This window comes from Chrysochloris asiatica, unplaced genomic scaffold (genome assembly GCF_000296735.1).
Source record: "Chrysochloris asiatica unplaced genomic scaffold, ChrAsi1.0 scaffold00138, whole genome shotgun sequence".
NCBI lineage: Eukaryota > Metazoa > Chordata > Mammalia > Afrosoricida > Chrysochloridae > Chrysochloris > Chrysochloris asiatica.
The window spans coordinates 6,675,648-6,702,493 of record NW_006408656.1 but is presented as its reverse complement, the minus strand read 5'-3'; the positions used below and the strand labels follow the sequence as shown (position 1 = coordinate 6,702,493).

The 26,846-nt window shown below is 36.7% G+C and overlaps 1 protein-coding gene across 2 annotated transcripts in view; it reads left to right on the top strand.

Annotated features, from left to right (window-relative positions):
• The window catches only part of LARP4 (La ribonucleoprotein domain family, member 4), a 75,154-nt gene extending 49,362 nt beyond the window's left edge, over window positions 1-25,792 (top strand). Inside the window, exons 7-16 of one of the 2 annotated variants that reach the window (XM_006870050.1) lie at window positions 1,603-1,713; window positions 3,916-3,969; window positions 10,800-11,012; window positions 11,734-11,837; window positions 15,754-15,963; window positions 16,593-16,641; window positions 18,143-18,301; window positions 23,725-23,849; window positions 23,937-24,108; window positions 24,871-25,792. In XM_006870050.1, coding sequence (XP_006870112.1) covers window positions 1,603-1,713; window positions 3,916-3,969; window positions 10,800-11,012; window positions 11,734-11,837; window positions 15,754-15,963; window positions 16,593-16,641; window positions 18,143-18,301; window positions 23,725-23,849; window positions 23,937-24,108; window positions 24,871-25,212 — 1,539 coding nt within the window. In that variant the 3' untranslated portion in view covers window positions 25,213-25,792. The remainder of the gene's footprint in view (window positions 1-1,602; window positions 1,714-3,915; window positions 3,970-10,799; window positions 11,013-11,733; window positions 11,838-15,753; window positions 15,964-16,592; window positions 16,642-18,142; window positions 18,302-23,724; window positions 23,850-23,936; window positions 24,109-24,870) is intronic. The other variant, XM_006870049.1, reaches the window with a different exon arrangement.
• The last annotated feature ends 1,054 nt before the right edge of the window (window positions 25,793-26,846 follow it).

The following is a 26,846-nucleotide window of genomic DNA, read 5'->3' as shown; positions in this document are numbered from 1 at the left end:
TAAATATTCCTTTATATGTGGTTCAGAGTTCTGGGACCATCCCCTGAGCCTGCTTGGTCGGGTATTCTGTGTTGTTGGCGGAGTTCTTTACTGCACTTCCACCTGATCTGCCATCTTGTTTGTTCTTTGTAATTTGATTTCTTTACTGCTGATTCCATGAGTGTTGAAGATAGATCCAAGCCGAATGAAGTCTTTGACAACTTCATTCTTTACTTCTTTTAGCATGATGTTATTTACTGGTCCAGTTGTGAGAATTTTTGCTTCTTTACTTTGAGGTACAATCAGTAATGAAGGCTGTGATCTTTCATCTTTTTCAGTATTATAAGTCCTCTTTGCTTTCAGAAAGCAAGGTTGTATCACCTGCTTATCAAAGTTGCTAATAAGTCTTCCTTCAATCCTGATGCCATGTTATTCTTCATATAATCCAGCTTCTCAGATTATTTGCTCAGCATATGATATTAATGATATTGTCAAATGATTTCTACATTTTTAGGTCACCTTTTTTAGAATGGGCACAAATATGGATCTCTTCTCCAAATTTCTTGGCATAGATGAGTAAGTGCCTTCAGTACTGCATCAGTTTGTTGAAAGATTTCAATTTGTCTTCCAGCAGTTCCCAGTGACTTTTTCTTTGCCATTGCCTTCAGTGCACCTTGGACTCCTTCCTTTAGTAATATTGGCTCTCAATCATATGCTGTCTCTTGAAATATTTGAACGTTATCCATTTCTTTTTGGTATAGTGACTGTGTATTCCTTCCATCTTCTTTTAATGTTTTCTGCATCATTCAGTATTTTGCTCATTTATTATTTATTATTTCAAATGGAGGCTTGGATTTTCTCTTCAGTTCATTCAGTTTGAGAACTGCTGAGTGTATTTTTCTCTTTTGATTTTCTAACTCCAGGTCTCTCAACATTTCATGGTATTATTTGACTTTGTCTTCCCTAGCTGCCCTTTGAAATAGACTTCGGAGTAAATCAGTCTGAGCCACCAGTTTTTCAGCTGTAAAATGTGAAAAACCTTCACATAAATCAGTGTCTGGCCCTTGATATTTCAGTGTATGCTGTTTCCTTTCTTTCTATAACTTTTTAGGCACACTTAATGCTTGCTTCTACTTTCTTTTTATAAAGTAGCCTTTAGAACTATTTTAAGATTTTTATATCAATTATGGAAAAACCAGGTGTACACAGAGTTCGTGACTGTGACTGATACAGGCAAAGAATTCACATTAAATGAGAATATATTTAGAACCCAGAAAATATTAATAGAGTGCATACCATTTCTTTTGGACACATTTTTTAATAAGGACTATTACCTTGCCACTAGGAGAAAAATCATTTCGTTTTACTCATCATAAAATATGGTACTGCATTCCATTGGTTCACCTAAAGGAATCAATACAAACCTTACACCATGACTGTGTGTATTTTTATAAGCTACCCTCACTAGGAAAACTGGCAGAAAACATAAAGAGTAAACAAGGAAGAACTAGAAGGGATAGAAAGACATGAAAAGATGCTATTATTCTAGTTAAAAAGCAAAAGGTGCCAGTTATTGGTATCTTAATTAAAAGTCAACTAAAGTTTGTTTTGTTTTGTTTTTAGGAAGTGAAAGCTCTGTTCATAAATGAAAACTGTCCCAAAGTGATAAGCTGTGAGTTTGCACATAATAGCAGCTGGTATATCACTTTCCAATCTGACACAGATGCACAACAGGTGAGAAAAAAAAGACAAACCATTTTTCTCCTAATGCTGTTCTGGTGGTAAAATTAACAGTATGCATTAATTAACAAAAGTATGCTTACAATAATGTTGCAAAGATGTTTTTCATTTCAATTTAAGAACAGTATGTTACCTGTCAATGAACACACAGTTTCAAAATAAGCCTGGGGTGTAGGAAACTATGTGCCCTCAGTAGTATTTCTAGTACGTGGTGGTGGTTGTAAGCTGTTCTCCTGCGGAATGACTAGTAGTTTCAAACTGCTGGCCTTTAGGTTAGCAGATCGACGCGTAACCACCGCGCTACCAGAACTCCATAGGACATGGTTGTTCCAACCCATAGTGACCCTGTGTAGAGTTCTGAGGAGTGGCTGGTAAGCTTGAACTGTCGACCTTGTGGTTCAAACCAACTTTGCAGTCCAGCAAATTACTCAAAGGAGAGAATATCAGAAAGATGTTTACTTGTGTTTTATTGACTATGCAAAGGATTTCAACTCTGTAGATCATGACACAGTATGAATAACATTGGGAAGAATGAAAATTCAAGAACTCATGCAGAATCTGTACATAGATCAAGAGTCAGGAAAGGTGTGTCTCAGGGTTGTATCCTTTCTGTTTGCTGAGCAATTAGTCCAAGATGGTGACTATATGAAGAAGAATGAGGCATCAGGATTGGAGGAAAAGTTATTAACAACCTGTATAGCATGTTAGATGACACAACTTTGCTTGCTGAAAGGGAAGAGGATTTGAAGTACTTCCTGATGAAGATTTAAAAATTCAATTTTCAGTATGGATTACAATTCATTGTAAAGAAAGCAAAAATCCTCACAACAAGGCCAGTAAACAATATCGTCATAAATGGAGAAAAAAAATCAAGGGTTTCATTTTACTTGGATTCAGTCACTGCTTATGGAAGGCAACAGTCAAGAAATTAAAGAAAATGCTGCAAAAGACCTCTTTTAACATGTTCAAGAGCAAAAATATCATTTTGAGGACTAAGGTGTACCTGATTGCCATGGTATTGTCAGTAGCCTCGTGTTTGTTTTAGCTAGTGCTACTATAATAGCGTAGTGGTTACGAATCGGGCTGCGAACCTTAAGGTCAGCGGTTCGAAACTACCAGGCGCTCCACGGGAGAAAGATGAGGCTTTCTACTCCCGTAAAGATTTACACCCTCGGAAACCCTGTACAGGGTCACTATGGGTCGGAACCGACTCGATGGCACTTAACAACAACTATAATAGAAATACCACAAGTAAATGGCTTTAGCAAGAAAATTTATTCTTTCACAGTTTAGGAGGCTAAAAGTTGTTTCATCACATAACTGTTAAGCCACTGAGAATCATGGTCCAAACAAACTGACACAGATTTTAGGGGGAACTCAGTTCAATCCATGACACGTCATTTGCATGGAAAAGCTGGACAGTAACTAAGAAAGACCAGAGAAGAATTGATATGTTTGAATTATAATGCTGGAAAAGAATAACGTATATATCATAGGCTGACAGACGGACGAACAAACTTGTCTTGGGAGTAGTATAGCCAGAATGTTCCTTAGTAGAGGAAACCCCACTCACAGGAAGATAGAGTGACATAATGGTTGTAACAATGGTCTCAAACATAAGAATGGTTGTGAGATGAAGCAGGAATTAGCAGTACTTTGTTCTGTAGTGAAATATGGTTTTTGTAAACTGGAACAAGATAAATAATTTATAATTTGAAATTATATTTAATTTAAAAAATAATTAGAAACAAAAATGACCTTAGCTGATATCATGACTTTTTTCCCTCCACTCTTCATTACAGATGAAAATGGAATCATTTGAGGGTCTGGTGTGACTCTCTGAGTATATTATGCATGTGTTAATCTGTGGTAACTAATCTAGAATAAATGTGAACTGTACCGGAGAAAGTCTTAACATTTTTACTTTTTGCTCCCTGTTGTTGTTAAGTGCTGTCCAGTCGGTTCTGACTCATAAGTGACCCTACATAGGATTTCTGAGGAGCAATTAGTGAGTTTGAACTGCTGACCTTGCAGTTCAAGCTGGCCTCCCTATCACCTCCATAATAGAATCACCTTCAGAATTTTTTATTTGTTTGGTTTAAAGGCAATTACTAATATTCAGAGCCTTGCTAGGTTAAATATTGCGTTATTGAAATGTTTGACTACGAATAAAAGTTCCTTTCTGCTTTCTTTCAGGCTTTTAGATACTTAAGAGAAGAAGTGAAAACATTTCAGGGCAAGCCAATCATGGTACGAAACTTAAAACTAAAAGAAAGCCAGTGTGAAACAAAGTTTTTGTTCTCTTGGGTGTTTGTGTATATGAAGAAAATATAGAAAAATAATACTTTATGAAGCCCATAGAGATTTCAAAGGAATTTTTTGCTCATATGATGTGCTACCTCAGAAAGTTAGTTGAATGAGCATAAAAATATTATGTCTACACAATTCTTACTATGTATGATTCTTGATCAAATTACTGATTGTTGATCAAATTCTTTTTCTAGTAGTGCCTACTGATGCTTCTTGCATCTTTCAATATTTTGCCCTTTTGTTGTTAAGTTCCATGGATTCGGTTCCAACTCAGAGTTTTCTTTGAAGGAGCAGAAAGCCTCATCTTTTTCCCATGGAGTGATTGATAGGTTTGAACCACTGACCTTGTGGTTTGCAGTCCAGTGCTTATTTGCTCTCCTTTTGCCCATAGAATCCTTCAATGTGGCAGTTTTTTCTTTCAGCTTGAGATAATGCTGAGTTTGTTATTCCCTTTGTGTTTTCTTTTAGCAAATTTAACAGTAGTTTACCGTGTCTTCTCTAGCTGTTGAAATAATTCTGATTTTACTTCATTCTTCCATTCACATTACAGCTAAGAGAATTTAGGGTTTCTTCTGGCATTGCTTTTGCTCTTTTCTGTCTTACATATCTTTTCAGTGACCTTTTGCTCTCGTATAGATGTTGTGTTGTTTTGTTGGGGGAGGGGTTGTTTTGGGTGTTTTGTTTAGAAAAATATTAGAAATAAAATTTGTTTTAAAAAAGAATCAAACCTAGTGTCAATAAATATACATAGGATTAAACACATCTATTAATAGGAAAAGAACCTTTTTTTTGTTGTTTGATTAAACCAAAATATAAAACCTAGTTATATGATGCTCTTTATTAGAGAAGCACCTAGTAAGGTGCACCTAGATAAAAGGAAGGGCAGAGACAGAATAGACAATGGCAAGCAAAGGAAGAAGGTGTGAAGGGCAAATTTTAATGATAAAGGATAATGTCTATCACCTGTCATGAATATTTTTATTTATAACAAATAATTCAGAGGCAATCAGATATCCTTAAGGTATTACATGACTAAATGTTGTTTTTAAGTGCTGTCAAGTCTGTTCCAACTCATAGTGACCCTGAATAGGGTTTCCAAGGACCACCGTGTAGTTTGTAATCCATTGCTGATTCTACAGTACCATGCCGGTAGTCCAGGAAATAATAATTTTAAAAGAAGTCAGAAAAAGAGCACTTTTTAAAAGCTAATTAATAATGAAAAAAGTTCCATTTATAAATCATCCTTGCTGATCCAACTTCTAGATCTGTTTTGTGTGTGTTTTTAAGCTTTTTATTGTGAATTGAGTGAAGGTTTACAGAGCAGATCATCAGTTTTACATTCAACAAATCATATACTTGACTTCATTATATGATTGTAATCCCCTGAATTAATTTGTTAAATTGTACCTACAGTTAACAACATTTACTTCTACTAACTGTTCTTCTGATTACCTTCATTCCCACCCTACTAAACTACTCGTTGAATATTGCTTGCCCTGTTACCCATGTTCACATGTGTGAACCCTCTTCTACCTTATGAATAATTTCCCCTCTCCCCGTAGCCATGATTGATGGTTTCTTTTATTAAAAAAACCATTTCTTAACTTTTTACAACATTGTTCTTATACAATATTTGTGAGGTGTTTCTCAGATTCATCATTATTCTGCAATGCTTTGTAGTATTCCACTGTGTGTATATACCAAAGATTGCTTAACCATTCTTTTGTGGTGAACATTTAGACTGTCTTCATTTTTTTATTTGTTTCTTGTAGACAGCATTTTAAAGGATCATGTTTTCTTACCCATTCTGCTCATTATGTCTCTTTCTGAAACATTTCATCCATTTACATTCAGTTTAATTACCAATAGGTATGAATTAATTGTGGTCATTTGTCTTGCGGAAATCTATCATTTGTTCTCCAGCATCGTTTCTATCACCAAGTCCAAATTTTCCAATTACTGTTCCTTCCTCTTTTCTCCCTACTTTTGCATTCCAGTCACTAGTAATGAGCAATACATCTTGATTGCGTGTTTGATCTATTTCAGATTGAAGAAGTTGGTAGAATTCTTCTATTTCCTCTTCACTGGCTTTAGTGGTTGGTGCATAAATTTGAATAATAGTGGTATTAACTGGGCTTCCCTGTAGGCACATGGATATTATCCTATCACTTACAGCATTGTACCTCATGACTGATCTAGATAAGTTCTTTTTGACGATGAATGCAACACCATTCCTTTTCAATTTGTCATTCCCTGCATAGTAAACCATGTGGTTATCAGATTCAAAATGGCCAGTACCAGTCCATTTCAGCTCACTAATTTTCCCAGATTCATACTTCGTACATTCCATGTTCCAATTATCAATGGATGTTTACAGGTGTTTCTCTTCATTTTAAGTTGTTGCCCATCATCAAATGCAGGTTCTGTGCGCTTTTCTCCCCCGAGCTTAACTGTATTTATGTCATTATGGTCAACCCTACTTTGAGGAGGCATTTTTTTTCCCCAGTCGCACTCTTGAGTGCCTTCCCACCTTCCAGTCCTGTATCTGACAATGTTTCTCTGCTATTCATAGAGTTTTCAGTGACTAGCGATTCGGAAGTAGTTTGTCACTCTTTCTTCCTAGTCTGTCTTTGTTTTGTAGCTCATCTGAAACCTGTCCACCATGCTTATTTAAAACACCGGTGGCATAGCCCTCAGAATCACAGCAACTCAAACCACCACAGCATGGCAGACAGACGAGTGGTGGCCGTTTGGGGGAGTTTAGGGGGCAAAAAAGAAGAGATCACACCTTTTCCATCATCCATGCGAATCTGTTCTGCCAGACCTCCTTCTGGCCAAAGCTGCTCACAATATGGTGTATCTGAGTCTTGCTAGCAGTTCACCAGTCCCCCTCTCTTGCCTCTTTCCCCAGCAAACATTCTATCCACCTCTCTAACTCTTCTTCTGAAGTTCAAGGTGCCAGAATTTTCATCGGTGTCTGTTTTGTCTTTCATATTTTTGTTGTAGAGGGTCCATATAGTGCATCTGCCTAGTCTGCCATCTTTCCTGAAGTCTCATGTATGATGTTCTTGATGTCATCCCACTACTTGCCTGGTCAGTCATTAGTGTTCATTGAGTCAAGTCCATATTTGGGATGATTTCAGGTGGGTTATATGCAAAATTGTTCTTTGACTCTGGTGGACTTGTTTTCATTTACTTAAGCTTCAACTTGAACTAGCATGTGATCAGCTGATGTTCTGTTTCACACCTGTTCTTTTTCTGACTGATAGTGTTGATCTTCTCTACATTGTCTCCACCTATTTGAATTCTATGCATTTCAACTGGCAATGTTCATTTAGATGGTATCATTTATATTGTTGAAAAAATATATCTTCAATGAATAGATTTGGTCCTGTAAAATTCTGTCACGTAATTTCTAGTGTGGTTTCTTTCATCAAGGCCATATTTCCAACCACAGATTTTTCTTTGTTTCCAACTTTCACATTGTAATCACCAGTAATTATCAGTGCCTCTTGATTGCATGTTTGATCAATTTCAGACTACAGGAGTTTCATTTCTTCCACTTTGACATTAATGATTGGTACATTAATTTGAATAATAGTAGTAGACTGGTCTTTCTTATAGGCATATAAATATTCTTTTTTACTATGTGATTGATTATCTGATTCAAAATGGCCAAAACCAGTCCATTTGAGCTCACTAATAATTTTTTGTGAAGTGTGCTGTCCAGTTGGTTCTCAGTGAACTGTATATGGTTTCAAAGAGCAGCTGGTGAGATTGGACCGCTGACGTTGCAGTTCTAACAGACATTTGGTTCCAGTGTTTATCTTACAGCATCACCCACAGCCGTAAAAGATAATGGGTTCCTGAAATCTGTCAAAATTAAGATGAACATTCAAAACAGCATACTGAGTAAAATAAATCAGTTTCAAAAGGATAAATCATATATGATCCCATGTATATGAAATAAACAAATATATAGAAACCGAAGATACTCAGTGTTACTGAATTGTGTATGTAGAAATTGTGATGTATGCTTTGTTAACGTTTATTTTCACAACAAAATTTTTTTTTTTTTTAAGTAATTTCAAATACTACCCAGTCACTGTTCAATTTTTCTTGACTGATTTTTTTTCCTCCCTTAACTTTTTGTTCTTGATCTGTCTGCTTTTTCTTTGTACCATTTTCACCTCTTGGTAGCTATTGCTTTGATTGTACATTGTCTTCAGGATCACACTGGGAAAGCTATGTTCCATCTCGCCTTCCAAGAAAGACTGCAGTGTCTTGATTCCCTCTTGCTCAGCTTTAATTTTCTGGCCAGCTGAGGTGGCAGTGGTCTTGACTTACTTTTTCTGTTCTTATGTTCTTAAACGCTGGTCCTTTTAGAGCATGAATGACATTAACTTTTTTCTTGAAAATCAGTGTACATTGTCTGCTGCTGTGGGCTTCATCTTCAGCATCATCTCCCTTCTTAAAACAAATTATTCATTACTAACTGTTGGTTCTTTGGAGTATTGTCCCCATTAACTTCATCATAAGCCATTAGTCATTTCACTGTTTTTCCATCCAGCCTTCATAAATTCAATGTTTGTTCAATTTTAGTAGGATTTGTATTGCTCTAATAAGGGTTGATTTTTGTTTTGTTTTGTTTTAAACTGATGTCTTACCAACTTGTTTTGTGCTGTCAAGTCTTATCAACTTTGTACAAATTTATTTTGGTGCAAAATTTTTTTAAGATCCATCTACAGTTATTTCATAATACATATTTTTCATGAACTTTTCAAGGACCCCTGATAGTTAAACACGCTCTTCTTTCCCCTGTATGTCATACAAAAACTGGTAGCTAGGTTTAGAGGCTTGATGACATTTGGGTTTGCTTTGAGAGCAGTGGAGGGGTGGGATAAGAACATAGTTTTTCATCTGTTTATTTTTCTCACATTAGAGGATAACTGATCATTATCTAAATCTATAAATTCATTAAGCGTTGTATAATGAGTTACACATATATACCCCCACATATGTTGTTATTAGACCTGGAAAACGGCAGCCACAAACTAGATGCAAGTTGGCTGTGGGTCCCTACGGTCAGTCCCAAGCAAGCTGCTTCAACTGAGTACAGATGGGTTTTGTGATGGTTAGTGCCATGGGCATGGCAGCTGGAACATTCTTCGGCACTGTTTCCTATCTCAAGATCCTAACAGGTTTTGGGAGTTAATGGAATTATATAAAGAAAAAGGTTGCTGTCATCAACTATTACATTACCTGAGGAGCTCTGGTAGCATAGTGGTTACGAATTGGGCTGCGAACCGCAAGGTCAGCAGTTCGAAACTACCAGCTGCTGCATGGGAGAAAGATGAGGCTTTCTGTCCCTGTAAAGATTTACAGCCTCGGAAACCCTGTACAGGGTTGCTATGGGTCAGAACTGACTCTACGGCACTTAACAACAACAGCAATGTATATACACTTCATATATTGTTGATGTTAAATGCTTTTAAGTTGCTTCTGACTTATAGTGACCCTGTATACGATTTACGAGGAGCAACTGATGGAGTTGATCCATGAACCTTGTGGTTAGCAGTCCAGTGCTTATCCTACAGTGTCACACCAGGATTCCATTGGTTCCCTTGCATCCTCCAAAATGATCACTGAAGTGTGTTTTGTTATGTATTTATACATACTTGGCACGCTTATTGTTAGGATTGAGGAAATGTTTTGCTCTTGAAGTTGACTTCTGAGTTCTTTCGTTATTCAGAAATAGTCTTGCCTGGAGGTAGACAGTTTTGTCCAGATTCCCCAGGCTACATTGAAATGAAAATATTTTGTTGTTTACTAAGTGGTCATTGTTTCTAAGCTTTTTCATTGGACACAGCTAAGAAATGTGTTTTGTTTTAAATAAGATAGGAGTTTTTACTGATATTTCAATTCAGATTCAACCTGCATGGTTTTTACATTTTTATTCCCATATCTATGTTTCATGTGCAAATCCCAGATCTCAGTAACTATTTGCTCTATCCTGTAATCACACACAAAAGTGTCAGAATAATAATACTAATAGCAACATAGTAACCTATGTTGTCCATGTCAAAGGGTTTAAATAGTTTGTGAGAAAATTCTGTTTAATTTCCATTTTATTTTTCCATGAGCTTTTTAAGACCTCTCATATATTGGGGAAAATTTCTAAAATTGGAATTGATTAGAATAACAGTATGTACATGTAAAGATTTTAAAAGGTATAGTTAGATTTGCTTTTATGGGGTTGTGGTGTTTTGCATGCCCATCTTCAGTGTAGTAGAGTGCTTTTTTTGCTATACCCTCTTGTATAGACTATAGTGTCAAAGTTTTGGACATTAGCGTATCTTATAAGTGAGAAATGTTTACTCATATTTAATTGTACTTCTCTTATTAATGAGTGGCATTTAGCATCTATTTGTATGTATTAGCTACCAATATTTCTTTTTTATCCATGTGATTACAGGATATAGCCCATTCTATAGAATTGTTGGACCTTTCATCTCTTATATATATATTATTGCATGCTTTTGGTATCCCATTTTTGTGCTTTGACATTTTGTTTTTCTTTTTTTGTGATTTTTACCATGGAAAATTTTTCTTTTTAAAAATTTAATCAGCATTACTAATTATTTCCTTTTATTTTGCTCTGCTTATTCTACACTATGCAGAAATGGTTGTGTAAAGTATGGAAAAGATGCAAATTAGATATATTTGTAAAATGCATACTAAGAGTTGTTATTTGTTCCTCTTCCTTCTAGGCAAGGATAAAAGCCATCAATACGTTTTTTGCTAAGAACGGTTATCGATTAATGGATTCTAGTATGTTTAGTCAGTCCATTCAAACTCAAGCACAGTATGCATCACCAGTCTTTATGCAGCCTGTATATAATCCTCACCAACAATACTCAGTGTATAGTCTTGTGCCTCAGTCTTGGTCTCCAAATCCTGCACCTTACTTTGAAACACCACTGGTAAGTAAAATCCTTCTAGAACAAGAACATTTTTGATTTAAGTTGTAATTTAAAGGAAATTTTAGATTTTTTTTCTTGGCTTTGGTTTGTGTTGATACTGTTGTTGTTGTTAGGTGCCATCCTATCGGTACCGACTCATAACGACCCTATTCACAGCAGAACGAAACACTACCCTATCATGGGCCAACCTCACTACTGTTGCCACGCTTTTAAATATGCTATGGATATAATTTGTGCTTGACTTCAAAGTCAGTTTGAACCACAGACTCAGTGATTCAAGCTCACTAGCCACTTCTCAGAAACCTATATAGGGTCACTATGAGGTGGAGTCAACTTAGTGGCACGTAACGGCAACAACAATACTAAATGTATGTATACGAATAAAGTTCGTATCCTCTGAATAAAGTTTTATCCTCTGAAATTTGCTGAATGAATTGAAAGAAAAAAACTAGATAAATCCTGAATACATTATAATGCTATTATTTTTCTTAAGCATTTTCAGAGAGGAATGTTCCTCATTGAGTAAACAATGATCTAGTGATCCATTGTTTTTTTAGTGCTTGAAGTGAATATTGCGAAAGTGAATATGAATATTTTAACTTGCTTTTAACTTGGAAGAGAAATTGATTCTAGGGTAGCTCATGAGAGGCTTCTGTATGACCCTCACACCAGATAAATCCTTTTGTCATTAATACTGTTCAAATATTACATTTTCTTCCAGGCGCCATTTCCCAATGGTAGTTTTGTGAATAGCTTTAATACCCCTGGATCTTATAAAACAAATGTTGCTGCTATGAATTTGGGTCGACCATTCCAAAAAAATCGGTAAGTTGAAAATCCACCATGCAGGTCTGGAAAGGATCTCATCCTTGTGGCCCAATTTTCAGCCAAGCAATAAGGGTAACAAAAACACTAGTAATGTATGGTATACTCACCATGGAATAGTCACTTATTAAAAATCAAAAGGATATAACATTTACCTAAAGACAAAGTTGTGAAGGGATGGGAAGGTGGGTAGAAGGCAAATAGGAACCACAGGGAGGAAGCAGGATAACTTGTTAATTACGTGGAGGATACTGCAATCATTGAAATGAAACAAAGTGTATGATTTGCTGGATGTAAAACAGGTGATCTTTTTCTGTAAACCTTCAATCAATTCACAATAAGTTTTTTTTAAATCTGTCTAAATGCCATTTAGTGTGTTAAATGGGTAACATTTTGGGAAATGAGATTCTTTGAAGATAAAAATGTTAACTGAGTTTAGGATTCTTAAGCATTAATTTTTGAAGTGTTTCCTGTCAACTATTGTTGTTGTTGCTAAGTGCCGTCGAGTCGGTTCCGACCCATAGAGACCCTGTACAGGGTTTCCGAGGCTGTAAATCTTTACGGGAGCAGAACGCCTCATCTTTCTCCCGCAGAGCAGCTGGTAGTTTCGAACTGCTGGCCTTAAGGTTCGCAGCCCGATTCGTAACCACTACGCTACCAGAGCTCCTTTCCTGTCAACTATAGTAAACAACAAACAATTACTAACAAACTGAGCATATTTTCTCAAGTTCTTAAGTATTTGGAAAAATTTTACTACATACATTCATTTATAATGCCATATGAAGTTTCCAATGAAATCTTTTGTTATAGTAAATCAAATGTCATACTGTTAGAATGAGGGAGTCTTTATGGGCAAAAGATTTTTTGTGCCATTTTAGAAGGCTCTCTTATGGCCCAGGATCGGGCAGTGTTTCGTTCTGTTGTGCATAAGGTAGTTTTGAATTAGTACTGACTCGATGGCACCTAACAACAACAACTCCGTGGCACCTAACAACAGCAACAACTTAGTTTGATAATACATGAGTTTCATGTACATGATGAACCATAATGTATGTATGGTTGAAATACCTGTGTTCTGATGTCGTTTTTAATGCACTTTACAGATGAAAGTGAAGGCTTACATGTTGTTAAAGTGCTATCAAATCGATTCCAACTCATAGCGATTATATAGGGTTTCCTAGAAGCAGCTGGTGGGTTTGAACCAGACCTTTTGGTTAGCAGTCCAAAGCTTATGCTATAGCACCACACCAGGGTAAAATGGCTACTTTTACTGTCAGGCGTGAGATTAGAACATCTCCTTCTGTATCATAATCTGGCTGTGATTTTTCTTAAAAAATAATTCCATTCTTGTAATTGACAGTTTATAATTTCTCTTAAGGAGAAATGCAGGTTTCTCATGTTGACTACATATACATTTCATTGAAGAGGTGAATTTTGCTGTAAACAGGTGATAAAAAGATGGGCTTATGATTATCTTTTATGTCACTTATTTTTGTTGGCTCTGCCTTCTTGCTGGAAGGGGTAAGATTACATTAAGAAATCCAGAAATGAAAGGCCTTGACTGTAAGTTCCAAGAGATGACAGGTTTGGTAAAAATTTTTCCATGTCTTCAAAATTACCTGTGGTTCAGTCTTTTCCCAAGTATTTGACCAATACAGATTAGTTTTTAATTATAGAAATAATACATAAATGTTGTTGTTATGTGCCGTGGAGTCGGTTCTGACTCATAGCGACCCTGTACATGGTTTCCAAGACTGTAAATCTTCATGGGAGCAGAAAGCCTCATCTTCCTCCCGCGGAACAGCTGGTAGTTTTGAACTGCTGACCTTGTGGTTCACAGTCCGATTCGTAACCATTACGCTACCAGAGCTCCTTAATACATAAGTACTTAGTAAAATTAAAATGTAACATAAAGCTAAAGGACTTTATCAGATAAAAAGAAAGTAACTTTTAGAGAACCCTTTTGCAAATTTTATATTAACCTTGTGACAGCCCAGTGATGATCACTAGTCTACTTAGAGAGAATAGTACTAACTTTCAGAAGTCCTGGGATTTCTCTACCTTATCTTTCTGCCACTTTACTTCTCCTTTCCTTCTATCTTTTATCACTTCTTGTTTTTTCTGTTTGCCTGGACTGAAATTGTAAGTCCTCTCAATGAAGGGTAAGATTATGAGATCTGAGGGCTATTTGAATCTAAACGCTTATCCGTTAGGTGTATTGAAATGTAAAATTTTAAGTGAACAGATATGTCAGCAACATACTTAACCATGTGATGTTATTTTCAAATATGGATAATATTTTTAGAATTGCTTTGTATTCAGTGATGTTATCTTCGAGGGGTTTTTGGGTTTTTTTTTTTTAAGCTTTTTTGTGCGAATTGAGCAAAGTTTTACAGGCAAGATCATCAGTTTTGCATTCAACAAATCATACACTTTGTTTCATCTCACTGATTGCAATTGCCTCCATGCAACAACAGTTGTCCTTAAGTAAATGTTACCTCCTTGATTTTGAATAATTGACCATTTCATGGTGAGTATACCTTACTAGTGTTGTTGTCCCCCATGTATACCTACCCTAACCGCTTGGTGGAAAATTGGGTCACGAGGGTGAGTTCCTTTCCAGACCTAATATTTAAGGGCATAGTCTTAGGTTCCCCCAGTCGCTTTCTGACCAGTAAACCCAAGGTTTTATTATTATATATTATAATTGTTAGTTTTGTTCCACATTTTTTCCCACTCTATTCAAAACCCTCAATGTGATCCCTTTCAGAGAAGTTGGTAGTGGTAGCCAGGCACTGTGTAATTCTTCTGATCTCAGAGTCATGGAGACTGATGTTCCCATGTTCCATTAATTCTTTGGACTAATTGATTCCAATCCTCTTAAGTTCTTATCACTCTGTTTTATTCTGGTCATAAAGAGACTTATATGGCTGCTCATGAGCTTTCAAGATCCCAGACACTACTCACCACAGTCGGATGTAGAACATTATCTTTGTTGACTATGTTATATGAGTTGTCCTGAGACTATGGTCCTGAGCCACCAGACCCATCAACTCATTGCCTTAAGATGTTTGATAATATCTAGGAACTGTTCATCATTTTGTCCCCTGTATGCTGTACCACACTATATATATATGTGAGGTGTATTCTAATATAACCCACAATTTTATTTGTAAAGCCCTGTTTAGAGAAACATAATTGACAGCATGCTATTAATATTTGTAAATTTGTAACTGAAAATAGACTATTAAAATGGGATAGTGTATAAACTGTGAGCAAGGGACAAAACAAATCTCTCACTTTTTAAATCTTCTGTATAGTTAAGATTCTTAGTATTTGTGCTTACTTTTAGGTGTTTTTACTGTTAAATTGCAGACTCTCCATTACCTTACCTTAACTTTGATTGTTTATAAATGTGTAGAGTTGGGTGTTTACACCTGTCATCCAAGATGAAATCTGCTTCTATTGAAGTAGTTTTGTTTTGTTTTTTATCAGATTGCATATCCTAAGTAATGCCAGGCTGTTAATTGTATTGCTATAACTTCCATTTGCTTATGGATTCTACTTAGTAAGAGACTAGAATTTTTGTTTTCTTCCAGTGTTTCTCAACATTTTTTCATTGTCTCTCTCTAAAGAGCCTGTTTTTCCCGATACTATAGGAATACTATTTGTGTTTATGTATGTATGTCTAGTGCTTTAAATATGAGTAAGATTTTTTCACATACAACATTGCTTCCTAGAACTGATTTTTACCCCTTTTTAGGGACAATATTGCCCTGTTGAGAATGCATATTATAGATGCATGAGTTAGCTTAAAGTCTGACTGATTTAGACTTGTTAAGATGATAACTAGTAGTCAAGGATATCTGCTACAACCCTAGTTATAGTGTTGAGTATTTTTTTTTTTTTTTTTTAGTGTGAAGCCTCATTTTAGGTCATCCATTGGTTCAGAACACTCAACAGAGGGGTCTGTATCATTGGGGGATGGACCATTGAATAGATCTAATAATTCAAGGAACTTTCCAAATGAACGACATAACCCAGTAGGGCATCAGGAACAAACTTACCTTCTAAAAGAGACTGCCACTTTGTCAATGGAACAGAATGGGGACTATGGTAGGGGCAGGTAAGAAAAATGTGGTTTATGAAAATTATTTCATCATGATGTGATCATCCTGAATAATTGATGACCATGATCTGGTGGATTTTGGTTTTTTTTAACTAAATATTGGCTCTTGGTTATGCTAAACATGTTTATATAACATGAGTTAATAGTGTTTCATTAAGAAATATGGATAGATTATAGCTCTAATCATAGATTTTATGAAGTTATTCTGAAATTGTTTACCTTTCATTGGCAAAAGAACTGCTTAAATATGATAGTCCATCTGTATTATAGGTTACTTTCTTCCAAATTCTAAACTATGGGGAATGGGATTATGTATTTCCTGACTTCTTATATCAAAATAAAAACAAGTAGGATGGCAGGAGCACTAATTAGAAAAATTGGTCCAGTTTGCTTAGCAGTGTTTGAAGTATTTGGTAGATTAACTCAGGATCTCTTCAGAAGCATGCACAATATGTGTCTGTTAGTGGAAGAATAGCCTCAAATTAGAAAGGTTGAATATTTAAAATTCTATGGTGGATTTTTTTTAGATGGCAAATTCCAAGGTAGTTTTAATAGGACATGTATATTTGAGACCAAAAAAAAACTATTAAGTTGTTCCCTTCCACTTCTTGTCTGTTTTTAAAAAGGAGAACTCTTTTCAGAGGTCGAAGACGACGGGAAGACGACAGGATTGCAGTAAGTATTTTTACCTTTAACTGCATCTTTTCAGGTTTTTCTTTCTTATTTAATTATAATTACAATTCCATTATAATCTTTTTCCTTGTACTGTTTTGTTTTGAATTGATTATAGTATTCAGTGAAGATGGTGTCTAAGCTTTACCATAAAATATTTATCACCATCACTAACCTACACACCGACTCTCAAGCACAGTTACTTAGGGGTTTGATCTATATTGCTCAAATTAGTTGAATATATAATATATTTACATAGTTTAAAATTTTTAAAGTATGACGATTTTTAAGTGAAGCCATTATAGTAATCCACAGTAGCTCTCAAAGTGGCTCTAAGCAACTGAGGAGAGGCAGACTAGATTTGGGGTTACTTGGATATATTAGAAATGTTAAGAATTGAGGATTGAAAGTTTGGGTGAAGAGAAATCGAGTCAAGCATGTCTTGAACAAGGTGGACATCATAGGAGGGAGAGCTGAGCTGGAGATATTTGGATTTATTGTCTTATACTAGAGTGGCAGTGGGTTAATACACTGGGACTGAAGAGTCGATTTGAACCGCAAATCAAGTCAGCAGTTCAAGCTCACCAGCCGCTACTTGGAAACGTATATACAATCACTATAGGTCAGAACCGACAGTGGCACTTAACATTTTTATGACTTAAGTGTGTAGAGAGAGGGGAGCACATGGTTGTCATACCTGTGAAAATTCAAGAGAAAAGGTATGGAAGCTAAGAGAGGAATGGGTTCCCAAAATAAAAAGTGATGAGCACCCCACATCTGTTAGAGAGAGAGGTCACATTTTGCATTTTGGAAACACTGGTGACTTGCCAAAGCAATTTTATTGGAGTAGTGAGTACAGAGGAGGAAGTGGAAGAGCTAGCAATGAGACTTGTCAGTCGATTTACAGGGTAGCAGGAAGGGAGAAAGAATGATGCTGTTCTCTTAAGACTGGAAGGAGAAAAGATGATGGAAATTTGAGATAAGGTACAGGTTTTGTTGTGAGGAAAGTGTTTAGCAAATTTAGATAGTAAAGAATAGTGATGATTGGTTAGAAGACTTAAGGAGTATAGCAAGTTTGCAAAGGAATCAAGAAGGGGGTACTGACCACAGATAAGTAAGATTGATAAAGAGTAATGAAAACTCATGGAGCTCTGGTAGTGTAGTAGTTAATGAGTCAGCCTGCTAATCTCACAGTTAACAGTTTGAAACTACCAGCGGTTCCATGGGAGAAAGATGAGGCTTTCTGCTCCCGTAAAGATTTACAGCCTTGGAATCCCTATGCAGATTCGCTATGATTCAGAACTGACTCCGCAGCACATGACCACCACCACAAATAAGAACTCAACTGAGAAGAGATTTAAGAAGGTTTACTGGGATAATTCTGTGATTTTTAGTGTGTTTCTGTTTTTTATTTTTGTTTGCTTTTTATCTCTCTCAACTTCTGTGTTACAGAATTCGAGAATTTCATAGGTATATGACCTGTTTTGCAATTTGTGTATTTTAGAGACCCCATCCTTCACCAACTGAAGCAAAAGCTCCAACACCAAAGTTTGATCTGTTAGCTTCAAATTTTCCTCCTTTGCCTGGAAGTTCACGAACACAAGGTGAACTCCCTCTGGAGAGTAGGATGTCTGATGTTGTTAAAGGTGTTTACAAAGAAAAGGTAAGCATTGAAGCATTCAGTATAGTTATTATTTCTGATCTGTTACCTTAACCCACTGCCATAGCGTCAGTTCCTACCCATAGCAACCATGTAGGACAGGGTTTCCAAGGCTGTAATCTTTATGAAAGCAGACAGCCATATCTTTCTCCCCACAGAGCAACTCTTGGGTTTGAACCACCAACTTTTCAAATAGCAGCCAAGCTTTTATTACACCACTGTCCTTGCTCTCTTACCTTGTGGAGCTATGTTTAGGCTTTTTGAAAATATGTGTTTCAAGTTTATTTCCATTATATTATATATATATCTTTTTTCAGTACACTTTGAGTATTATGAAAAGATTTCTGATACAGCTGTATGAGGTCAATAAATTATTTCTTGTTGCTGTTGGGCAGGTAGTGCCCTTTCATCTTCTGTAATTAATGAACATGTTCTTTTAAAAATTCAGTCACTCAGAACTCATCCCAAATCTAGAAGATACCTGAAGTAAGGCAAATCACAAGACTTGTTTCTTGAACTCTTAATGTGATATTCAACCTAACAGCTTGAACCTCTGGTTTCATTGTTTTGGCCTCCCTACTATTTATCTTTGTATTTGTTTATATTTTCTATGAAGTTTTCCTAAATAGTATCTTTTAAACTCATATTATTTAGTTTCTGAGAGGTTTTTATTTTTAAAATACTTCTTTTTTAATGTAGAATCTTATTTTTTCTTTGGATCTAGTATTTTTATTAGGTGTTCATTTTCCCTAGTTTCTTATTTTTCTTTATTTGTGTTTGGTTTTTGTTTGTGTGAGGTGGGAGGACACATGTTTATGTTAGAGAGTCCTGGTGTGGCGCTGCAGGCTAATGCGCTGGACAGCAAGGTCATTTTGAACCACAAGGTCAGTGATTCAAGCTAACCAGCCACTCCTGGGAAATATTATGCAGAGTTGCTATGGGTCAGAACCAACTCAACAGTAAGCAAAATATTGAATGATACAGAAAGCATCAAAAGAAGATGGAAGAAATACAGCGTGTCACTGTACAAAAAAGAAATGGCTGATTATCAATCATTTCAAGAGGTAGCATATGGTCAAAGGGTAGCATATGTAGGAAGAAGTCCAAGATGCATTGAAGGCATTGGCAAAGAACAAGGCATTGGGATTTGATGGAATACAAATTGAAATCTTTCAACAAACTGATGCAGCACTGGAGGCACTCAGCTCAACTATGCCAAGAAATTTGGAAGATCGCTAACTGGCAAAGTGACTGGAGGAGATCCATATTTGTGCCCATTCCAGAGAGGTGACCCAACGGAATGTGCAAGTAAAATTTTGCTAAAGATAATTTTTTTTTTTCATTTAAATCTTTTATTGTGAATTGAATGGTAGTTTACATGGGAGAACATCAGTTTTGCACTCATCCTATCATATTTTGTTTCATTGCAATGATTACAATCCCCTTTATGCATCATCATTTAACAGTATTTGCTTCTATTCCCTCTGTATTTATTTTTTGATATATACAAAAACTCACGAATATATAATCATTCAAACAAGCAACCAAAGGCCACATTTTGCAAGCCTGCCTGCTAGCACACAGCCTTTCTCTTTCTGTGAGTCTAGAGTCCTCAGCTGCTCTATATCTCCATACCATCACCTCTGCCATCTCTATTGTCGCTGCTTCTCTGGTTAGGATCCCACGTTCTGCTCATGCTCTTCTCTTGATGATCCTAGGGTCCTTTGTTGCTGAAATGTAAGATTAACTATTCCCCCCTTTATGTTACAAAACTTCTGTCTTTACAATTGTGACAATCATAGTTAGTCATAATAACAATTACTCACTAGTGAATCAAAAGAATCTTGTCCCCATCTCCTGTCACCAGACCCATCTAGACAAGAGGAAAACGTTCAGTGGGGATTCTGCACACACACACACAGAAACTGAACTCCTTCTTGAAAATTTGTAAGCCAGTCACTTCGTTTGTTTATAGCTCCCCCCATTTTAGGTAGCAATGTCTTTAAGTCAACCCTGTATACAGAGGGGATAGGATTGTTACTTGAAGTGAAAGAAGAGTCATTAACCTCCAGTATACACATGACACACGCTTGCTACTGGAAGATGAGAGGACTTTAAAATTACTTAACTGTTGAAGATCAAAGACTACAGCCTTCAGTATGGATTGTACCTCAATGTAAAGAAAACAAAAATCCTCAAAACTAGATTAAAAAAATACCACATGATAAATGGAGAAAAGATTGAAATTATCAAAGACTTCATATCCTTGTATCCATAATCAACACACATGGAAGCAGCAGTTTTTAAAAATCAGTATATATTGCATTAAGCAAATTTGCTGCAAAAGACCTTTTAAAAGTGTTAAAGAACCAAGATGTCACTTACAGGACTAAGGTGCACCTGATTTCATTCTCCTCATGCATTATGAATTTTGGACATTGAATAAGGAATACGGGAGAAGAATCAATGCATTTGAATTACAGTGTTAACAAAGAATATTGAAGATACCATTTACAAAGAATATTGAAGATACCACGGAATGCTAAAATAACAAATCTGTCTTGCCAGAATGCTCCGTAGAAGCAAGGATGACAGTACTTTGTCTCATATTTTGGGCATGTTGTCAGGAGAACCATCCCTGGAGAAAGGCCATCATGCTGGGTAAAGTGCAGGGTCAGTTAAAAGAGGAAGACTTCCCAACAAGATGTATTGACACAGTGACTGCCATAATGGACTTTCTCATATAACAGTTGTGAGGATGGTGTAGGACAACAAGCTCAGTGTGGGATGTCACTTCTAGGAGCCTGCATTTGAAGAGTGCCAGCAGAAGCAGCAGCAACATGATGAGAACTGCTCAGAGCCACATGGCTTGCCAGTTGGGGAGGGGTGACCAGGTGTCAGCAAGGAGGTCAGAGACTAGTCCCGCCTGGCTTGAATCTTGGCCATAGGCCACTTGGGGGAATCTGCTGTGCATAGGGTTGGTATGATTCAGAACTAACTCAGTGGCATGTAACAAGTCTTTAGTTTGTCTGGTAGGCTTGTCAGCTGGCATGTTTTCAGATTTAGGAGCAAGATCCTGGGCATCTCTTTTTAACTTTGAGGAACTGCCACACTGTTTTCAAAAGTAGCTGAATAATTCTGTATTCCTACCAGCAATGTTTCTACCCTCTAAACTTTGATAATTTTGCCTCTCCCTCCCATATAACCCTCATAGATTGTTTCAGTTTTTACAACATTGGTCTCATACAATATTTGTCCTTATGTGAATAACTAGTTACACTCAGCATAATGTCCTCCAGGTTCAACCATATTGTGAGGTGTTTCAAAGATTCATCATTCATTCATCTGTTGTGTGTATGTACCAAAGTTTGTTTAACCGTTTTTCTGTTGGTGGGCATTTAGGCTGTCTCCATCTTTTTGATATGTCTCTTATAGGCAGCACATTGAAGGATTCTGTTTTCTTATCCATTCTGCTTTTTATATGTCTATTGGTTGTTACATTCAGTGTAGTGAAATCTACTTGGTTTCCTTGCCATTTGGAAGTATCTACACTAGTCCCCCTTTTTGCTTTGTAGTTGATTTCATTATATGTTGATATTTTTCAGTCTTGTAGGTTTGTTTTACTTTCAGTAATTCTATATCTGAATAGGCAAATCCTGCTGCACACCCTGTTTAAAGTGTTCAAGAGCAACGATGTCCATTTGAGAGTTAAGGTTTGCCTAATTGTAGTCATGGTATTTTCAGTAACCTCATATGAATGTAAAAGCAATAAGACAGACCTTAGTTAGTAGATTTAATGCATTTGAATTTTGGCGTTCAAAAAGAATATTAAAAGTACCATGAACTGCCAGAAGAATAAACAAATCTGTGTTAAAAGAAGTGAAGCTAGAATGCTTCTTAACTAGGATGATGATATTTCATCTCTCATACTTCAAATCAGCTCCTGTAGATGGATATGATGCTTGGTAAACTGGAAGCACAGGAAAAAGAGGAAGACCCCTAACAAGAAGGCTTAGCACAGTGGTAGCAGCAGTGGTCTCATAATGATCTGGCATAATGACAGATTATGATCTCTCTTGATGATTTTCTTTAGGGATCCACCCTATTTGGCGTTTGTTCAGCTTATATGCTTATCTTTTCATTTTTCATTCTACTAGGGAAGTTTTCTTCCAAGAACTCTTTGACAGTTTATTTGTGCTTTATATTGTCTATCCCTTTTCTGGAATTCAGTCATGCCAAGTTGTTCTTCTTCATGGTGTCACACATAACTCCTAGGTTTCTTCAGATTTTTTCATTCTATTTCGGATTGCTCTTCTGGCATACTAACTAGTACTGAGAGATTTATCTTCAACTTCACTAAATCGACTTTCCGCTGCTTTGAATCTTCTCATTTTCCATTTCAGTGTATTGTCCATTTCTGATATCTTAGCATTAACCTTCTGAATTTCTAATGGAAGGTTTGTTTTTTAAATTTTTTTCTTTATGTTGTCTGTTTGATCTTGTAGTGTCTTCCTGACATCTTCTAAAGTTTTTTTGTGTTCTCCTTGCTTTCCTCCATCTTTCTGCCATTCCGTTGAAAATACCAAAATACCGTTCTTTTGAATTCTTTTTCAGTTAGTTCCATTACCTTTTTTTCCTCAGAAATGTTTTCTGTTTCTACATTTTGGTCATTTGTTTGAGCCATTCTTTGTGTTAGCTAAAATTGATGTCTCCGGGACATTTTGCGGTTGTTGTATTTGTAAAAAACATACAGTACAGTCTTGGACCCAGAAGGGAAAGATATCTGGTGGGCTCTTGTGATTCAGGTAGCTCACAAGATGTCTATAGAAAGGATGTGATGTGACCCTGGATGGAGTTCCTATTGACCTTAATGTTAACTGTGTTCAGGGAACTCAATCCGTAAGTAGTTTGTGGCAGTCTTGATGGAGCTGGTTTCAGTATCTGTTAGGATCACTCAAATCTGGAGGCAGAGTGACTTGGTTAAATGCTGGTCTGGTGGTTCTGAATCCAGGCACCAAAGCGGCACATCAAATTGGTGCAGCCACTCCTAACTCACACTAGAGTGGCTTCCAACTAGGTGGCTCTGAACTCCCAAAGAGCAGAATCTGTGCTGGGGCTGGATGAGGGTGGGAGCTGGCCACATCTCTGATCACCAGCAGAATGTGGGGAAAAAGAAAGAATCGCACCTTTCCTATTGTCTGCATCTGGCCAGCCTTTCTCACCATCCCTGTAGGACCTCTCCTCCCAGCAAGCACTCCATCTGCCTCTGTAATCTGTCTTAAATGCAGGGTGTCAAGATTTTCATCTGTGTCGCTTTTATTTGGTCTCATATCTTTGTTTAGAGGGTTTGTGTAGTGCATCTGCCTAGTCTGCCATCTTGCTGGAAGTCCCTTAAATAAAATTTTGAAATATCTTTTTACTTTAAGGATAATGGCGAGTTGAAAATTACTTGCCCAGTACCTGCAGAGGATGAGCAGACAGACTGCAGCTCTGCCCAACAGCTTAGTATGAGTACAAGTCCTCCATCTGCAACTGAGCTTCCTGCATTAAGGTATAAGATTCAGTATAGAAAATCTTCAACAATTAGATTACTGAACTAAGCCTAATTTTAAACTTTTTTTTTTCTCTCTCTCCTTAGCACAACTCAGCAAGAAAAAGATATAATAGAGGATTCTGCTGTTCAGAAGGATGGCCTCAATCAGATGACTCTACCAATTACTTCTCCAAGTAGTAGTACAAAGCCATCAAGGACAAATACCATTTCACCAAGTAATAATAATATAAGTACAGCTGTAGCTGTAGCCCTACAGGTAACAGGAAGAGTTTATATCTGGAGGAGTGCAAGGGGGCTTAGAGAGGTGAAATTAGATAATGGGAGTTTTTTATATGTATGTTGGGACCACACATATAAAAACACTTAACTGCATGTGTTGCCATAGAATAAGCACTCAACCTCAAGGTGGATTTGAACAACATGACGTTTTTACACATTGATAACAATTAGTAGAATTTTAGCACAGCTCTTTTTATCAGTTAAGAATATTTTATGTTATCATTTGATATTGATTGATAGTAGTAATAGTAGAATGTTGTTAAGTGCTCTGGACTTGGTTCTGACTCATAGCAACCCTGTATAGGGTTTCTGAAGAGCAGCTGGTGAGTTTGAGCCACCAACATTGAGGTCGAGTGCTTATCCTAATGCACCACACCAGGGCTCCTAATAAAGCAGCTACTTATTCATTGATTGCCTATTTTATGCTAGGAACAGAGCTGAAGACTTTACATGCTTTGTCCTATTATCACAGCACCTATATTTTCCTCCTTATCAGATGAAGTAACTAAGATTGATTAATTATAGAAACTTAGGTATTCTTGTGGATTCCTTCACGGTTCTTTTCATCAGTCTTTGTTAGACAAATTTCTAAGATTATATTGAAACGCAATGTATAGGAGAGTGACTTTTGCCCTTTCCAAGATAGTAACTTACTATTTTCCTTTATGCTTAAGGTCCTTTTGTATTCACTGTTTAGAGAATGTATATATTAATTTTTTTTTTTTAAATCACTTCAAAGGAACCTCGAAAGTTAAGTTATGCTGAAGTGTGCCAGAAACCACCTAAAGAGCCATCTCCAGTTCTTGTGCAGCCACTACGGGAACTTCGCACCAATGTAGTGTCTCCTACCAAAAATGAAGAGAATGGAGCCCCTGAAAAATCTATTGAGAAACCACATGAGAAACCAGAAGCAAAAGCTAGCAAGGATATTTCTGGCTTTCGAGGCAGTACCATTCCCAAGGGAACAGCTGGAAAAATCAGGGAACAGAGACGCCAATTTGGCCATAGGGCTATACCTCAGGGAGTAACTCGACGGAATGGCAAAGAGCAATATGTGCCACCACCCAGATCACCAAAGTAAAAAAAAAAAAAAAAACTATTCAAAATCTTCTCTCTTTTCCCATTAAACTTGAGCCGTGGCTATATTGAACTGTTTGGTGGGGGTAGGGAGTAGCCAGAAAGAAAACAGGAAAAAGTAAGTATGTAAATTATTACGGATTTTGGTGGTGTGAGCAGTAGAATCCCAAAATTCATCTCTAAAGTGTAATCTAAGATGCTGGATGATTACAATCAGTATATACACACAAACACACACACACATATATAATTTTTCTATATTTCTTTCTGATTTTAATTTGCAGATTATTTCTGCCTGGAATCAATTTTGAGGATTCAGATTTAGCTGGGGAAAAAACATATTACATATCTTTCAGTACTGGAGATGAGGGAGTTAGAGAAAAGATTTTACTTAAGAAGCATTTCTGTAAAATTAGAAATTACTTTTCTTAATCTATGTAAAGTTGACTTGGAAAATGCTATCTTTGCCTATAAGGCCTTGTGTTGCAAAGCAGATCATTGGCTGGACTGCCTCTTGTGGGTGTGTGTGCACAAATGATTGAAGCCAAATCTGTAGTCGTGTTAGAAAATGACTTGAAAACTGATTATAATACTTGAGTACAATTTTTTTTCCAGTTGGAAATTCAGTCTGTCTTCTTGATTTTTGCTAATGTTTCATTCAACAAGACTGTTGCAATTGGAAATGTAATTTACCATCTAGTTTGATACTCAAGGAAAAACGGGGTTATGCAAAAAATTGAAGTTTTCATTTTAAACCTAGATGAAAAATTCAAATGGACTATACAAGTTTGAACTGCTCTGTGATTATTTTTCCTCCCTAAAATGGGTGATAATTAGTTTGTTACTTTATATATTTTTAACTGCCCATCCTAAAACAAAATAGCCAACTATCGACTTTGATCAGTCTGTTGTTGGCATCAACTCATAGCGACTCTATGCACAGCAGAATGAAACAATGTCCGATCCTGGGCCAACCTTACTACTGTTGCCACACTTGAGTCCATTGATGCTGGCACCTGGCCAATCCATCTTGTTGGCGGTCTTCCTCTTTTTCTCTGACCCTCCATCTTACCAAGCATGATATCCTTCTTTAGTTAAATAATATCAAAGTTGCTCTAAACTTCTGAATTGAATTTTTTTTTAAATCAGATGCAGCAACCAAGAAACCAGTTTTTTGTTTATTGTTTTTATGTTTTATTGTGAATTATGTGATAGTTTACATGGGATAACATTAGCTTTACATTCATCCTATCGTATATCGTTTCATTGCCATAGTTACAATCCCCTCCACACATCATCAACCAACCGAAGGGTATACCATACAAGCCTGCCCCCTGGTTGTCAGCACACAGCCCCTCTCCCTCTCTGGGCCTAAAGTCCCCAGCTGCTTCATCTCTCCACGCCATCGTCTCTGCCTACTTCTGTGGCATCACTGCTTCTCTAGGTAGGGCTCCACTCTCAGCTCGTCTCCCTTGATGGTCCCAGGGACCTCTGCTCCTAGACTGCGAAGTCAATCACTCCCTTCCTCTTGCTACAAAACGTCTACCTTCAAACTTTCAACACTCACAATCAGTCCTGATAACAATTATTCATTAATGTGTCACAAGAGACCTATCCACATAATCTTTCATCAGCCCC